The sequence below is a fragment of the Nerophis lumbriciformis genome, linkage group LG15 (genome assembly GCF_033978685.3).
Source record: "Nerophis lumbriciformis linkage group LG15, RoL_Nlum_v2.1, whole genome shotgun sequence".
Taxonomy (NCBI): domain Eukaryota; kingdom Metazoa; phylum Chordata; class Actinopteri; order Syngnathiformes; family Syngnathidae; genus Nerophis; species Nerophis lumbriciformis.
This window is the reverse complement of record NC_084562.2, coordinates 41,908,818-41,923,254: the sequence shown is the minus strand read 5'-3', so window position 1 is coordinate 41,923,254 and position 14,437 is coordinate 41,908,818. Positions and strand designations below refer to the sequence as shown.

The window sequence follows — 14,437 nt, the reverse complement described above, 5'->3', positions numbered from 1 at the left end:
AAAGTTTAAAAGTTTAGTATACACATTAAAAAAAACATTACTTATGATGTACATGGGTGATTAAACCTAGGTTCAGTAATACAAATTAGGGATGTGCTAATTGATTGGCTGCCGATCTATATCTGTATTTGTGAAAAAGTATGTGATCGCTATTGTCCATTAATGTGATCGCTATTGTCCATTAATGCTTTTTAATGCCGATCACAAACGCCGATGCCCTGTGGCTGGCACTGTATTTATTTTTAGTTCCCCAGCTGACAAGCGGCGAGCAGCTAATTATGTATGTCCATACACAGTGTGGAGTCGCTCCCCTAAGCTAAAAAATAATCACCCCCATTACAGCACAAAAACTGAATTTCTTGGTATCTTCGTTTAGTTTATTATTCCTTCAGTCGGTGGTTAATAAAATAGGCAAGAACAATTTTACATTTATAAATTGACAATTTAACAGACCGAAAGGATAAATTTAGGCTAAAGTTAAACACTTTTTTATTTATTTTTTTTCAATTTCTTGTGCGGCCCGGTACCAATCGATCCACGGACCAGTACCGGGCCGCGGCCCGGTGGTTGGGTACCACTGAGCTAGGTAACACAATAACTCCATTACCCAGCATGCCACAGCAGTGAAGAGCATGCACAGTAGCCCCGTTTAGGTTGAATGTACAAATGCCGGCAGCTGGATGTTTTTGATGAGCACGCTGTGGAGTAAACTTTAAGAACTCAGCCAACACGCCTGGTCTGCATCTTTCAATCAATCAATCAATCAAAGTTTACTTTCACTTTTATGACTAGACAAGACAACACATATATTTGCAAGGCCATTTTCAAGAAGGATATTTAATGAATAACTACATCTTGTGAGACGATGTCAGCCAACCCCGGAAGCTAGCTCAGCTGTCCCGGCGATGAAATGTGAGTTCAGATATTTTATTTCTTTATTTTTTTCACGTTTAATATGTTTTTTTGCAATTTTAATTTTGACAGTATTACATAAGATATGGTTTAATCATTTTTAAATGTGCCAGAAAATAACCTGTTTTGTACAATGCCCAGTAGTGCGTAAATGTGTTTCTTTATAGTATTTCTCCAGCAATGGTCATGTGGTGACATCATTGATATTTTAAGAGGTAATCATTGAAGTCGGACATCACTGAAGGCCTAGGTGGGAAATGCACAGCCCGCCACTAAGTTATTGTGTACTATTGACTTTGTTTTACTCATATACATATTGTATAATTGTCAATATCACTCTCCATAAATACATTGAAAGAACTACAGTTAATACATATGATTGGTATAGGTATGGGCCGATCTCTATCATGAATGACTGGTATTGCCATAGGCAGCATAAAACATGGATCGGAACATCCCTACATAGAAACATTACATAGTATTTATGTAACTTAATGATGTGTTGTGATAATGCACATTTACAACTAATGTGGGCAATACACTTGTCTTGACGAATCATCCATTGTTTGAAAAATGGCCTCATTTCTGATGTTGGCGTGCATGACTGTAACATGCATCAGTGCACATGAGACACTTCAGCCATGAACACACCACCACATTAAGCAACCTGCAGTTGGGGGGGGGAGGCGGCGATATGGAGGCTGAAACAGCAAACAGGCAAAGGCACTCTTGGGTGTGATTAGCACACATACCAGTGCAGAATTAGCAGCCAAACAGAAGCGGAGTTATGCTTATGGATTGAGCAGAGCTTGGTGTCATGGGAACAAGTAGATGAAATGAGAGGACAGGAGAAAAGTGATAAAAGGACGGACAGACAGGCGTCACATTAAGCCTCTAATCTGCCCGTACCTGTGGGCACGTTGATCCTGTATGCAGTCAGCACAGCAAGGCCATCTTTAAAGAGCAAATATAAATGTTAGCACCTGGTCTCGATCTGTCAGTGAGAAGTAAACAAGCTTGTTTTTTTTTAAATGCTGCTAGACAAAGTAAATTGTAACATCGCTTAAGGTCAGCTTGGACAAATTAAAAAAGAAAAACAGTCTTTGGATGCACAGCAAAGTGTTTTATATAACAACGAGGCTATTCAAATCAATTGTTTTGGGGGCCACATTTCCAGACAGCTAACGGCCGGGGGGCCACACTTCTTCCTCACTTTCATTTTTATTTTGTATATTCCTGAAAACCAGTATCTTCTGCAATGGACATGTGTGTCGATTTGTTTTGTCAGCGTTACATTATGGATTTGCAACCCCCAAAAATATTTACAAACTATATTTGAAATATATTTATAGAAAAAAAAATCTAAAATTCTAAAAAGAAAACTAAATAAATATTTGCAACTACAAAAAATTAATTGGTTTTGTTTAATTGCAAAGATTTATTTTAGTTTCAAATCTTGTTCTGTGTGGTTACAAAAAGATTTTTTGGGTTAGGCTCAACTTCAATCTAGTGGGCTGGGTCCCTTCTGTGTTAGAAGTAGTTTTATTGGTCTGTATCGCCTGCCACTGGTTTATGGTATTTGTTCTCCACATGTGTGTTAATGTGAGTATGAATGCTGTCTGTCTTCCGCCCGAATGCAGCTGGGATAGGCTCCAGCCACCCCCGCAACCCTGAGACGGACAAACGGTAGAAAATGGACTGATGTCTGCTGTTGAAGGGGGAATAAGCCAGCAGTCACGCCCTAATGGTCCACACCATCTTTGAGATCCCATCCATCCATTTTCTACCGCTTATTCCCTTTTGGGGTCGGGGGGGGCGCTGGAGCCTATCTCAGCTACAATCGGGCGGAAGGCGGGGTACACCCTGGACAAGTCGCCACCTCATCGCAGGGCCAACACAGATAGACAGACAACATTCACACTCACATCCACACACTAGGGCCAATTTAGTGTTGCCAATCAACTTATCCCCAGGTGCATGTCTTTGGAGGTGGGAGGAAGCCGGAGTACCCGGAGGGAACCCACGCAGTCACGGGGAGGACATGCAAACTCCACACAGAAAGATCCCGAGCCCGGGATTGAACCCAAGACTACTCAGGACCTTCGTATTGTGAGGCAGATGCACTAACCCCTCTTCCACCGTGAAGCCCAAGATTGACCAATAAAAAGGCTTCTAACAAGGGCTGTCAAAGTTAACGCGATAATAACCCGTTAAGTCTGAATTTCAATAACGGCCTTCTTTTTTTTTACGGGCGATTAACACACATGCGTCCTTTCTGACCCTCGAGCGGTGCCGTAATGGGGGTAACTTGGCTGCAGTTTACTTGCTACTGATGACTCACAAGCAAGCAGAAATGGACAAATGAAAGGCTACTTAATGGAAATATCAGGTTCAAAGCCATGGCAAGGTGTTCTCCCGGCAAGAAAGGACTATTTTTCGCCGTGAGAAGAGGAGACATCACTGCAGCAAATGCCTGCTGCACGCGTCGTAAGAGGTGGGTGGTGTTTCACTTCCGTGTCCAGATTACGGTTAAGGTGCAGTGATAACAACATTTAGATTGTTACTGTGACTGATTTAGTAAGTAAGATGACATAAAAGCTGAACAGAAATGAAAGACGGTTACATTTGGTGACGATAACGGTGACATCTTCTACGTCTCCTCCTGGTAAAAAGCCTGCTGTATAAGAATATGATAGCTTTGCATTAGGGCTGGGCGTTATATCGATATACTCGATATATCGCGGGTTTGTCTCTGTGCGATATTGAAAATGACTATATCGTGATATTCGAGTATACGTTCTCACGCAGTTGCTTTTAGCTGCAGGCATTACACTACGGGCTTTTTTCACTCTTTCTTGTCTCTCCTTCTCACAGACAGCAAGCGCACCTTCTTACATATGTCACATACATATACGCCCTCTCGGAGCAGAGAGGTAGCAGCATGGGTAACGTTAGCTGTGGTGCTAGCGGAGTGGTGCGAGTGGTAATACGAGAGAAAGAAGGTGCAAATCTGGTAACAAATGAAGGAAGAATTAATTCCAAGAAAAACAGCACGGGGTCCATTGTCTGGCGGTGGTTAGGCTTCAAGTGGGAATATGTCGAACAGACAACCGTAATTTGTCAAGTGTGGGGCAAAAGCGTTGCTACAAAAAGTAGCATCATTTGAAAAGTCACCCGCTAGAGAATGAAAAGTGCTTACTCCGCATGTCAACATCTCCGTTCGGTGCCACACCAACAAAATGCCGAGGCAACCATTTCCAGATCAACACCGCATGAAAAAAATAGTGAACAACAGAAGGAGATTACGTCCGCAGTAACCTACCACATAGCGATTTGATTTCCTATTATGCAGCTCATTTTTATTTGATAGTTATTAAAATATCTTGTGTGACATCATGCACAAAAGTGCACTTTATTTGTTTTAAACCATTGTAGTGGCGTTCTGTACAAAAAGTGCACTTCAATTTAGTGTTGTTTTGATATGTCATCTTACTGACATCATGCACAAAAGTGCACTCATAGCTTGTTTTAAAATGTCTCTGACAATCTTGCACTTTCTGTTTTGAAATGACATGTTTGTGCCACTGCTTAATAACTGTTTAATAAATACAGTTTTGGTCAATTGACTGAGTTGTGATTTCCCTCTCTGCATGACCGTTTAAAATGAGCATATATTAATGCAGTATGAACAAGAATGTTTTAATGTAGACACATAGAATCATCATACTACTGTGATTATATGCATCAAGTGTTAATTCAAGGCTAAGGCAAAATATCGACATATATATCGTGTATCGTGACATGGCCTAAAAATATTGAGATATTTAAAAAAGGTCATATCGCCCAGCCCTATTTTGCATTTCAACTTGCAATAGTTATTACACAAATAAAACATTTTAACCATATGAACACACACTAAAGTACCAAAAATTGGTACCGTTGAGTACTGGTATCGATTCCCAGATACAAGAAATACTGTATTGATTTAAATGTGAGAGGTACCCATCCCTATTTGTCAGAGGTGTTTTGTTCTGTGATATTTGCATCTACAGAAATGCTAGTACATCAGTTGAGGAAAATGTGTAAATTATTTTATAACATCTTCTGGTCGAGTCCTAAATTACAGAATGATTAGCATGCTGAATATTATATTTGATTAATTAATAGGGAAGGTTCAAACATTGCCATGCTGAAATATGAAGACCATTAACTTGTACAACATTTAATGTACAGAATATCAGAAGAATTTATTCTGGTAGAGATATCACAGATTACAGCTGGGACAGGCTCCAGCCCCCCGCAACTCCAAAAGGGACAAGCGGTAGAACATAGATGGATAAATATTACCAAACATCTTCGACAATCAAAGCATGATCACAACAATCCACATTTTGTGTTATTTATGCGTAAAACTGTTTAATTTAAACATGGAAGTGTAGCTCCTCCTCTGAATTCAAGTGCTCCTAAAGCAGGAATACAAATGCTGTATTTATACAAAACACAAAACACACAGTAAGCATTTTTTTAACTGTAATTGTCATTAAATCATGTTTGTCCTTTTTGTGTTGAGCTGTTTAATAAAAACATACATTTTAAAATACATTTCATTAAAGCAAATTAATTGTCTGTTCATGGTGTTAAAACTTGAAAATGATCTGTCTGGGGCACACGTATTAATGATGAAAAATGTTGTATATTTGCGATAATCCTGATTCATTTTGAGGTAATTAAGAACAAAATGCGATTATCGCGATTAAATATTTTAATCGTTTGACAGCCGTACTTCTAACATATTGTACAGAGGAGGCCCCGCCCACAAAATTTAAGTTCCATCCATCCATTTTCTACCGCTTATCCCTTTCGAGGTTGCGGGGGGTGCTGGAGTCAATCTCAGCTGCATTCGGGCGGAAGGCGGGGTACACCCTGGACAAGTCGCCACCTCATCACAGGGCTAACACAGATAGACGGACAACATTCACACTCACATTCACACACTAGGGTCAATTTAGTGTTGCCAATCAACCTATCCCCAGGTGCATGTCTTTGGAGGTGGTAGGAAGTTGAGTCGTAATTTTAAAAAATTGCACTTTGCAATCAAAACTTTTTTTTGTTTTGACTTTTTTTTACATTAAGTTGAATGTATAATATTTTTTTATTTAGTTGTATAATTATTTTTTTGTTTAGTTAGCAACATTTTTTGGGGGTTACAAAACAAATGCTTGGTTTCATAAAAATACACTAATTTCTCTCATATACAACAGGAGCTAGCTGCTGTTTTAAGCACCTAATACAAAAAAATCATATATACTGTATGACAGTGCTCTATTGTTTTAGGGAATCTAATGAAAAAACGTTAGTCTCTTAACTGATTGGTTTTTTTTAATCGAACTCACAGGCCGGTCTGGTCATTCTCGGAACCCTGGGCCGCCAGTTAAATAGCCCCGCCGTAGGAATTACAACAGTACTGTAACTGAGAATCTCAACAATGTACTCATATTTTTCAAGTAGACTAAAAACGACTAATAGTTTTCTATGACTCAAGGAGGAGATGTGGGCGTCCGCAATTTTCACAACCTAAGCACCAATAACAGCTCTTGTGTTCACTTCGCTTGGGAAGCGTTTCATTTTTAGACGGGAGTTGTTGTCTCACACTGGAATAACCTCAGCTTGGCACTGAGTCGTTAAACTGAGGAAGTAATACTGATACTTGGAGCAGATTTGACTTCCTCCTATTCAGAGGTAGAGGGTGCAAGAAAGAGAGGAGTAACGATGTGCAGCACGTGCATGACATGTTGAGCACTCCAGTTTAAATGAGTGGTATCCAAACTCTGGCCCGCGGGCCAAGTTCAATTTGGCCCGCGAGACATCATGAGTTCAATAAAGCATCGCACATGTTTCATGGAGGATAGCTTGTGCTGCTTTAAATACAAATACAGAAAGGTAAGAAACATTCCAAATAGTTTATACATTTTATTAATTGTACTGTTTGGTCCCATTTATCATATCATGATTTCATTATCATAACGTTTTTAATGAAAGTGAAGAACTCCCTTTTTTTTCTTGGTATTTTAATGTGCAAGCCTGTATTAACAATGATTACAGAATATGAACTTAAGTTAAACAAAACAAACAAAACTCCAAAATGTCTCACCTGGTGCAAAGTTCACCACATGTCACTGCTGTAATCGCAGGAGGCTGCCGTATATATCGCGATACAGATTTTAGTGGCTACTAATTGGCTTTGCCTCAGGTAGCATTATGTTGGATTAAACAAGTGTCAAGGTATGTTGGTGTTTTTCATGTCTACAGTTTAGTGTTGTCTCGATACCAATATTTTGGTACCGGTACCAAAATGTATTTGATACTTTTTGATACTTTTCTATATAAAGGCATACTTGCCAACCTGGAGACCTCCGATTTCGGGAGGTGGCGGGTGGGGAGGGGGCGTGATTGGGGGCGTGATTGGGGGCGTGGTTAAGAGGGGGAAAGTATATGTATATTTACAGTTAGAATTCACCAAGTCAAGTATTTCATATATATATATATATATATATATATATATATATATATATATATATATATATATATATATATATATAAAGAAATACTCAAGTATTTCATACATATATATATATATATATATATATATATATATATATATATGTATATGAAATACTTGACTTTCAGTGAATTCTAGCTATATATATATATATATATATATATATATATATATATATATATATAGTATAGTATAGCAGTTGTGCAATGCACTCTCTAAAAGCCCTAGATGTTATTGTCACATATGCATGTATAGTAGATGGCAGTATTGTCCTGTTTAAGAGTGTCACAACATTGCTGTTTACGGCAGACGAAAACGTGACTGCTGTTGTTGTGTGTTGTTACCGCGCTGGGAGGACGTTAATGAAACTGCCTAACAATAATCCCACATAAGAAACCAAGAACTTGCCCTCGATCATTCTACAGTTATAACGTGAATGGGCAGGCACGCTGTTTATATTGTGGGAAAGCGGACGTGAAAACAGGCTGGCCGCTGTAGACACGTCTCTCAGGTCCGCATGGCCTCCAGCTCCGCCTGAATTTCGGGAGATTTTCGGTAGAAAATTTGTCCCGGGAGGTTTTCAGGAGAGGCGCTGAATTTCGGGAGTCTCCCGAAAAATCCGGGAGGGTTGGCAAGTATGTATAAAGGGCACCACAAAAAATTGCATTATTGGCTTTATTTGAACAAAAAATCTTAGGGTACATTAAACATGTGTTTCTTATTGCAAGTTTGTCCTAAATAGTGAACATACTAGACAACTTGTCTTTTAGTAGTAAGTAAGCAAACAAAGAATCCTAATTTAGCTGCTGACGTATGCAGTAACATATTGTGTCATTTTCCATTCTACTATTTTGTCGACATTACCAGTGGAAAGTGGTAGAAAATGAATTATTATTCTACTTGTTCATTTACTGTTAATATCTGCTGACTCTCTTTTAACATGTTCTATCTACACTTCTGTTAAAATGTAATAATCACTTATTCTTCTGTTGTTTGATAGTTTACATTAGTTTTGGATGACACCACAAATGTGTGTATCAATCCGATACCAAGTCGTTACAGGATCATACATTGGTCATAATCAAAGTCCTCATGTGTCCAGGGACATATTTCCTGAGTTTAAAAACGTAATATGAATTTGGAAAAAACAAAAAATGATTTACTGATGTCGATGTAATCATAGTAGTATCGACTAGATACGGTCTTGTAGTTGGTATCATTACAGTGAATGTCAGGTGTAGATCCACCCATGGCATTTTTTTACATTTAGGTACGGCGTCATTAGCGGTGACGCCAGTGAGCTATGGGGTGTAGTGAAGCATGTTTAGCTATTCCTGGTCCTACAGGGATGATACTTGTAAGGAACGTACTTTTATTTGTCGCCATAAAGGCAAGGATTAGTGATTTAAGAAGTAGCTAAAAAGCTAGCCATGTTTAAAGTACCACTTCCTGAAGGCGTTTCAGTGTTATAGCTTCACCTTTATCGTTAGTTTTTAAGCCAAAATGCGTCCGTTCTCCCTTTTCTGTCTACACACTGTGTCTGCTTGTAAGTACTCTGTGATTGTGCGTTGTCAAACATGCTCGTCTACTCGTAAACCAGCAATGACACGAGGTGGGGAGGGCGATGGGGTGGTGGACCGGTACTTTTCAGAGGCGGTAGAGTACGGAATATGATTCATTAGTATCGTGGTGCTATACTAATACCGGTATACCTTACAAACCTATTACAGAGCTCTCGTAATGTTGAAAACCACAGTTTTTTATACATTTAATCATTTCAAATTTGCTGAAATTCATTTACCAGGGTCAGGCCGGGGAACCAATTAACAGCGATAAACAAGGGTTTGCTGTATCACACCAAACATATGTACAGTAGATGAAGTATCTGAGAGTGAGAAGAACGCAAAGGCTTGCTATGTGTTATTTAGTACAATGCATCTATCACAGGGGTAATACAATTACGGGGTCAGTTTCCATAGCAACCCTTTGGCTCTGTTTCTACCCCGACTGGGAGATGATGACTTCATCTGGCTGCAGATAGGAAGAGGGAGATCAGCTTTGAAGAAGGATACGTCAATAAAAGCTATGAAGAAAGGGCGTGTATTTCATAGAGCTTGCTAATATGCCATGATTAAAGACTTCCTTTTAACAAATCCATAAAAAGACCTCAGATTAGCTCGAAAGCAGGGGGAATCTTTTAGGTCCACAAGAGACATTTTTTCAATGGGTCAAAGGTTTATTAATTATAAGTTACAAGTCACAAAATGTCCTGTGTGTGAATTGGTGAATGTGGGAATATTGTCAAAACACTTTTACTACCTTAAAAGGTAGAAAAGCGCTTTACACGTATAATCAATTTACCATTTTTACATTTTATTTCAAGATAATAGCAAAATTTACATTTATGACATTTTGACATAAATCCAAATAAGTCCACCAATAAAACGTCTGCATAGAATCCAAAACAAATGTATCAGGAAGGGAGTAAAATAATCATTGGGTGTAATGGACGGTCCACTCAGCTCACGAGAGATACATCATTATTTAACATTTAACAAAGCTACAATAAGAAAATACTGTACATGACTGGACAGACATACTTTTTATCTAACTGAGTCACAAAAGATTGCATTTTGAAATGTTCTATAACTTTGCATGCATGACCGAAGCATGAGTTTTTGAAGGGGAACTGCCCTTTTTTTGGAATGTTGCTTATCGTTCACAATCATTTTGAAAGGCAAGAAGGCAAAAGTTTTTTGTTTTTTTTCCGCATTCTAACATAAAAATTGGCAAGTTATTGGTGGCTAATGGAAGCAATCCATTCAACCTCTAAATCCCTTTAAAAATGCATTCAAAAAACGTCAACAATACTTCATTTACGTTCCGTAAACCTGCGACCCCAAAAGGGACAAGCGGTAGAAAATGGATGGATGGAAACCTGTATAAAAACCAAGCTGCAGCAACATTGTTATTGTAAGAGCGAACACTGAGGAACTATTTTTCTAGCGTACTAACATATCGGCGTTCTACAAACATACATATACACATACTGTACATATACATGCACTGTACAAACATACATATACACATACTGTACATATACAAGTACATATACATACATACACTCATGCACATAATCACGTTTCAGCAAACATATATCAACGTTGTTGCTTTAGGCTAGGGGAAACTGGGTAACACATGGCACACTGACAAAGCTTAACCTATTGTTACTATAACAATCTACAAGGTTAATGTAGGTTGCTTCTCTTTCTTCCCCTCCATTTTTCTGCATCCTTTTGTATCTCGAGTTATCATTACGTATATGTATTGTTGCATTTGAACAACTGTATTGTTGATAATAGAGGTAAATTATTGGTATTGTTCATTATCAATAGCGCTGTTTCTATTGGTATTTGTATTGCTCCATTTGTAGTGTAATAATGCTCATTGTCATTTCTGTATTATTATTTATTTCGCTAACTGCTTCTTTGCTAGCACTTTTACCATCATATTTGTACATATCCTATTTGCTGAGGTTGCTCTATTGTTGTTGTTGTTGTTGTTGTTATTGTTGTGTTTGCTGTTGTTGTTTTTGTCTCTGTCTAATCCCCCTCTTGTCCCCACAATTTCCCCCTCTGTCTTCCTTTTTTTCTCTTTCTATCTCCTCCTGCTCCGGCCCGGCTGCATCAAATAATATAAATACATTTAATAAAGTCAAATACAAAAAATTGTGTAAAGTAAATCTGAACAGCCGATTTGGGCATCTACATCAACTATATGATTTGCCTGAGAAGCTGGCCAGGAAAAAAAAAAAAAAAAAGTGCAAACACTGAGGAACTAATTTTCTAGCGTACTAACATATCGGCATTCTACGGTATTAGCTGTAAAAGCTAACTGGATAAGCTCGCTTCTACGTCAACACGAAACGCGTCTGATTTTGTCATGCACAACAAACACACTTTGATAGAACACCAGTTTGTACTGACTGAAAAACATGAAAAATCATATTACAGTATCAGTAAAGTATTAGCCCAGATGTCATGTTTTGTTCGTACACAGCGCGACAGCATATGTACTGTGGTGTACGGTAATATGATCAATAGTATAGTGACTCACTCGATGGGACAATTGTCTGTTTGGTCCAACTGGCCAGAGATGTTTCCAGTTGATTTGGGTAAGCAATCCATTAATTCGGCATAGTTTGGCTCAAAGTTCCAGATTTGCAGCGTGACCATGTCGCACTCTCTTGACATCTGTCTGCTCCCAACATTTCAGCCTCTCCTTCGTGCTCGCTTCTAAAAGCAGCAGTTCATTCTCTGTATATTTAGTTTAAAAAAGATACGTTTGTGAATTCTCATTTGTCCAAAAACAGTCGTCTTCGTTGTCTATTACCAAGTCTTGCCATGATTAGAAAACACAGTCGTGTCTGATTCAAGGAGTAGGAACACATTTGTTGCAGGAAGTCGGAAGTTCGCTGCTATGGAAATGGAAACAAATGTGCCAAAGAATTAGTTCCAGCTGTGCATAAAATGACCAAAATACGGTACATTTTGTACTTATTACATATTGTCATGACTGTGTCTGTTATTACATTACATAGACTTGCAGTGTGTACCGTATTTTTCGGACTATAAGTCGCAATTTTTTTCATAGTTTGGCCGGGCTCCAGTGCGACTTATATATGTTTTTTTCCTTTTTTATTATGCATTTTCGGCAGGTGCGACTTATACTCCGAAAAATACGGTATATAATATTTTGCTGGAGGGTTTTGCAGTTATTTTAGAGGGCATTGAAGGCTACAACTATGACTCCCACTAGCCGCACCTTGCAAGCGTTTTTTATTATCTTTAAAATCCTAAAAAAAAAAAAGACGTGTGTTCTTGTCTCTCATAATGATTGTGAACAATAGGCAAAATTCCCCAAAAAGTGTGGTTCCCCTTTAACTTCAATCATGCTCTTTAGTAGCACACTGAGAGTCACTGTGGGACTTTTCTCTTGACGCAGCACTTCCCAAGGTCTTTGGTATCTCCTATAATCGCAGCTGTCAAGTGTAAAAATATTTGGGTGTTTTGTCTTCATCTTCTGGACTGGTGATAGCTGCTGCTATGGCAGATTGCAGTAACATGTCAGCGTCCATAACAAAATAGCCACACATTTCACCTGACCGAGTAAACGGTAACACCGTGGTGAGTTGCAAGGTTTATAGTGTGCTATGCACACACCAGTCCCGATACCAAAATATTGGCCAAAATGTATTTCGATACTTTTCACAATAAAGGGCACCACAAACATTTTTTAAAAACATTGCCTTTATTTTAACGGAAAATCTTGTGCTACATTAAACATGTTTCTTACTGCAAACAAACAACCATTTTGGCATTAAATAACATACTGAACATACTAGACAACTTCTCTTCTAGTAGTAAGTAAGCAAACGGGTAACAAAGGCTCCTAATTTTGCTGCTGACTAGGGCTGCAACTAACGATTAATTTGATAATCTTACTTCGATTAATCGATTAATAATCGGATAAAAGAGACAAACTACATTTCTATCCTTTCCAGTATTTTATTGGAAAAAAAAACAGCATACTGGCACCATACTCATTTTGATTATTGTTTCTCAGCTGTTTGTACATGTTGCAGTTTATAAATAAAGGTTTATAAAAAATAAAAATTAAAAAATTAAAAAAAATATTATAAAAAATTAATAAATTGGGTTAGGGTTAGAATTAGGGTTAGAGGGTTAGGGTTAGGGTTAGGGTTAGGGTTATGCTATATATATAGCATAGATCCAACGAATCGATGACTAGATTAATCGCCAACTATTTTTATAATCGATTTTAATCGATCAGTTGGTGCAGCCCTACTGCTGACATATGCAGTAACATATTGTGTCATTTCCCATTGTATTATTTTGGCAAAATTATGAGGGACAAGCGGTAGTAAACAGAAGGATGGACTACACTTCAAAAACTATCTCAAATAAGGGTGATATTTGCTTATTTTCTGTCTGACAAGATAATTCTTCTCACTAAACAGATTTTATGTTAGAGTATTTTACTTGTTTTAAAGGTTTTGGTCCTAAATTATCTCAGTAAGATATTACAGCTTGTTGCTGAGATTTGATGACCTATATTGTGTAAAACATGCTTGAAACTAGAATATCAACTGTTGCAAAGCTGTGTCGTCAACACTCACAAGTATAAAAGTACTTTTTCAAAGTAATAATTTCTTATTTCAAGCATGAAAAAAAAAATCATGATTTTGACAAAATTGTGTCTCATAAATAAAACAGATGACAGCCAAATGGACTTTGCTGTTTTATTTTCAATGAAACAATAGAAAATACGTACTCATATAGTAGTACAGTTGGCACAGTACAGTAAACTGACAGTTAATATTCAAACATTTAACATGTGACATTTCAAACAATTTTGAACAGAGATAGTTCATGCACATTCAGATAAATTCTTCAAAATTACAATTTAAAAAAAATTGGCCGGGGTCCGGGCTGTATATATGCGCACTAATTGACTGAAAGAGCACGCACTCGGCGCGATGATGTCATGTTGTCGATGGAAAAATGCATTTTTAGACAATATGATTTGCCTGAGCGGCTATGAGACCCCGAGAGTAACAAGCGGTTGCCTTGTTGCCTTTCCATTAAGAACAATAAATTATTTTTTAGTATAAGTTTGCTGGTTTCAATAAATGTAATGCAGAGCGCATATCATTATCTTAAGATAATGGCACTAGCGTTTACTTAATTTAAGAATATTTTTCAACATATTGAGCAAAAAGGTCTCTTTTTTTCTACCAAGAAAAGTGCACTTGTTATTAGTGAGAATATACTTATTTTAAGGTATTTTTGGGTCCATTGAGGTTAGCTAATTTTACTTGTTTTGGAAAGTCTTGACAAGCCAACTTTTCTTGTTCTATTGGCAGATAATTTTGCTTAGTTCAAA

At 37.8% G+C, this 14,437-nt stretch overlaps 1 protein-coding gene and 1 long non-coding RNA gene across 3 annotated transcripts in view; one reads left to right on the top strand and one right to left on the bottom strand.

Moving 5' to 3' along the window:
• Positions 1-14,437, top strand: part of LOC133616129 (uncharacterized) — a 59,454-nt gene that overhangs the window by 24,374 nt on the left and 20,643 nt on the right. The window lies entirely within an intron of this gene.
• LOC133616128 (anoctamin-5-like) overlaps positions 1-14,437 on the bottom strand; it is a 102,743-nt gene that overhangs the window by 78,966 nt on the left and 9,340 nt on the right. Inside the window, exon 2 of one of the 2 annotated variants that reach the window (XM_061975245.1) lies at positions 1,822-1,866. The exons of the other annotated variant lie outside the window; for it this stretch is intronic. Within the exon in view, the coding sequence (XP_061831229.1) occupies positions 1,822-1,866 (45 nt within the window). The remainder of the gene's footprint in view (positions 1-1,821; positions 1,867-14,437) is intronic. 2 annotated transcript variants of the gene reach the window in all.